The 2,789-nt window shown below is 65.8% G+C and overlaps 1 protein-coding gene across 1 annotated transcript in view; it reads left to right on the top strand.

The window, feature by feature from the left end:
- The window catches only part of EPS8L2 (EPS8-like 2), a 15,694-nt gene that overhangs the window by 11,780 nt on the left and 1,125 nt on the right, over window positions 1-2,789 (top strand). Inside the window, exons 5-9 of the mRNA XM_010845801.1 lie at window positions 2-121; window positions 232-344; window positions 1,692-1,797; window positions 2,376-2,499; window positions 2,748-2,789. The exon at window positions 2,748-2,789 is cut by the window's right edge and continues 1 nt beyond it. Coding sequence (XP_010844103.1) covers window positions 2-121; window positions 232-344; window positions 1,692-1,797; window positions 2,376-2,499; window positions 2,748-2,789 — 505 coding nt within the window. The remainder of the gene's footprint in view (window position 1; window positions 122-231; window positions 345-1,691; window positions 1,798-2,375; window positions 2,500-2,747) is intronic.

The raw sequence follows: 2,789 nt of genomic DNA on the forward strand, positions 1-2,789 counted from the left end.
GCCACGGGAGCCGCAGGCGCCCCCATACGTGCCCAGGTTCCACAGTGGCTGGGAGCCACCCCTGGACGTGCTGCAGGAGGCCCCCTGGGAGGTGGAGGGGCTGGCAGCTCCCGGCGACGAGGGCAGAGCTCCTGCAGCCCCTTCCGACCCCACCTCCGCCCTCCGCTCACTGCCCGCCCTCCTGGCTCAGCCCCTGCTGCACACCAAACCTAGGCGCCTGCTTCCCCACAGCCAGCTCCGGTGAGCCGACCGTCCTTTAGAAACTCCCCGAAGCACGGCCTGATACCAGAGCCCACGCCCCCAGGAGACGTCCTCCCCCAGGTCAGCTCCCAGCACACTCACAGGTAAGCTCCCCTCAGGGTGAGGGGGGGGCGCCGCTCACCCCTCCAGTCACCGAGGCTCTGCTGTTTGCTGCATCGCCGGTTCAGTGGACATGAGTCTGAGCAGCCTGGGGGATAGTGAAGGGCAGGGAAGCCCGGCGTGCTGCAGTTCACAGACTGGACGACTGCGGTGGCTTCACTGCCGCCAGATGGCGGCCAGAGGCGTGTTCCGACCGCCAGCCTTTTCCGCGCTGGAGCAGCGTTTCCTTTCACCTCTGTTGTGTGCAGTTGAGAAAACGTGGAAAGCACGTGTAAATCCACTACCTGATATGTCACCTTTTCCCGTGTCTCCACGTTTATGCTTTAGAAACTTGTAGAAGCGTACTAAACCGCTGGACTTAAGTGGTCTCACCGATCCCAGTCACCCAGTCGGGGCTGATTTAGACCCAGCCTCAGAGCCCGAGGAGGAGGCTTAGGGTCCCCATGGGGTCAGCCTTCCTCCCCGCTCCATACGCGTTTCCATGGACCACATCTCCCAGCCCCAGGGCCTCGGGGAGTCCCCGTCCTTCCTCCCCTCCTCTCCTCCTCTGTTCTCAGTCCTGGTCTGGACTTGTGTGGGGAGCATCTTACCTCCCAGACCCCAGGATTCAGTCTCAGGAAGGGAGGAGCTGGAATCCATGTTTAGACAAGTGTGCCCCTCCTTCCACCCCACATCAGCAGCCTGATGCCCCTGGTCCCTGGCCTAGGGTCACCTTTAAGAAACATTTTCATCCTTTGATCTCCAGCCTCTGGCTGCTCCACCCGAGCCCATCCTGACACACCCCCAGCCAGGGCCCCAGGAGCCACCGCAGCCCCACCCACCGCGTGCCCGGGTCCTGAGCCCACACCGTGTGAGCGGTGCCCTTGTGCCCTAGCAGCAGGCTGTCCAGGAGGGATGGCCCAGCACCGGTGACAGGCGCAGGCCTGCTCCTTCCCGGGGCTGGGACACCCCGTGTGGTGCATGTCCGTGCGCTGTCTGCAGCGCCAGAGGGGCTGTGGCTCTGAAAGCTTCTGCCCGGCCCCCGATGGTCAGCTGACACTGTGTCCCCTGGGGGCTGGACCTGGAGACTCCTGAGGGGGCCTGGGCTGGGGCGGGCCTTGCTGTGCCCACAGGCCCCTGCGTGCCACCCGCCTCTGCTCGCCCCCCCCCCCCCACGCAGGGGGCCCCAGACGCAACGGGGCTGTCACAGTTTCCAGCCCAGCTGACAGCCGCAGCCTCTGCGCCGCAGACAGGAGGCAGCCACGCACCTGGGAAGCTGTGCCCGGCCCGGCCCCAGGCCGAGGAGAGACCCCAGCCCAGTGCAGGGCCTCAGTCCCTCCTGTCCCACACAGAGGCTACGAGTCTGTGCCAGCCATGGCCAAGTACGTCAAGGTCCTCTATGACTTCACGGCCCGCAACGCCAACGAGCTGTCAGTACTCAGGGACGAGGTCCTGGAGGTGAGTGGGGGCTACGGGGGGGTGTCGCAGAAAAGGCGTCTGCCTGGCCCTGGGGCTCCACTCTGGGTCCTCAGCCTGGCACCCCCAGCACAGCCTGGCTGATCCCCCTTGGGGATCTCAGAGGGGTGTCAAGGGCCCCTGAGCTGGGCAGGACTCAGGAAAAAGGAGGACTCTCCCTGTGCTGGGTGAGGAACCCCCCAACCCAGCAGAGCCTTGTCATTCACATCTACCTGGAAGCCCCCTCAAGGCACTTCCCATATTTCGTGCCAGTCCTGAATCCAGGCCACCCACTAAAAAGTGGAGCGGCTCGCGGGCGGGAGTGATCTATATCCACAGTCAGGCTAGAGGCTCAGGACACCCCAGGGGGACTGGGAACAGGCTGGGAGGCCAGGGGCCAGGATGTGGTCATCATCATGGGACTGGGTGTGGGCCGGCTCAGAGGGGACTGCAGAACCCTCTCTGGCCCGTTGGTAAAGAGGGGCTCCCCCTGGTGGTCCCCGAAGCCCACACTGGTCCCCGTTGCTTGGGCGGGGGCGGGGAGCTGTGGACCAGGGCGATGGCGGGATGCGGGGCTGCAGGTGCTGGAGGACGGTCACCAGTGGTGGAAGCTTCGGAATCGCAGCGGCCAGGCAGGTTACGTGCCGGGCAACATCCTGGCAGAGACCCGGCTGGAGGACGTCCCCCAGGAGCAGGTGAGGGGAGGTCTGCCCCGTCCCACTACAGGTCGGCAGGGGCGGGGCGAGGTCGCGAAAGACCCAGCTCGGACCCCTCCCTGCGGGGACTGATGAAAGCTCCTGGGTCTGGGCCAAGGCTGGGAAGGTGGGGGTTCCGAGCAGGTCCTGGGAGTGGGGGGAGGAACGGGGAGTGGGGGCAGAGGGCTGGGGAGGGATGCCGAGCTGACCTAACGGCGTCCCCACCCCGTGCTCTGTCCCCCCTCCCCCTGCAGGGAGTGAAATACTGGGGTCCTGCCAGCCCAACCCACAAGCTGCCCC

The sequence above is a fragment of the Bison bison genome, unplaced genomic scaffold, assembly GCF_000754665.1.
Source record: "Bison bison bison isolate TAMUID 2011002044 unplaced genomic scaffold, Bison_UMD1.0 scf7180017848696, whole genome shotgun sequence".
NCBI lineage: Eukaryota > Metazoa > Chordata > Mammalia > Artiodactyla > Bovidae > Bison > Bison bison.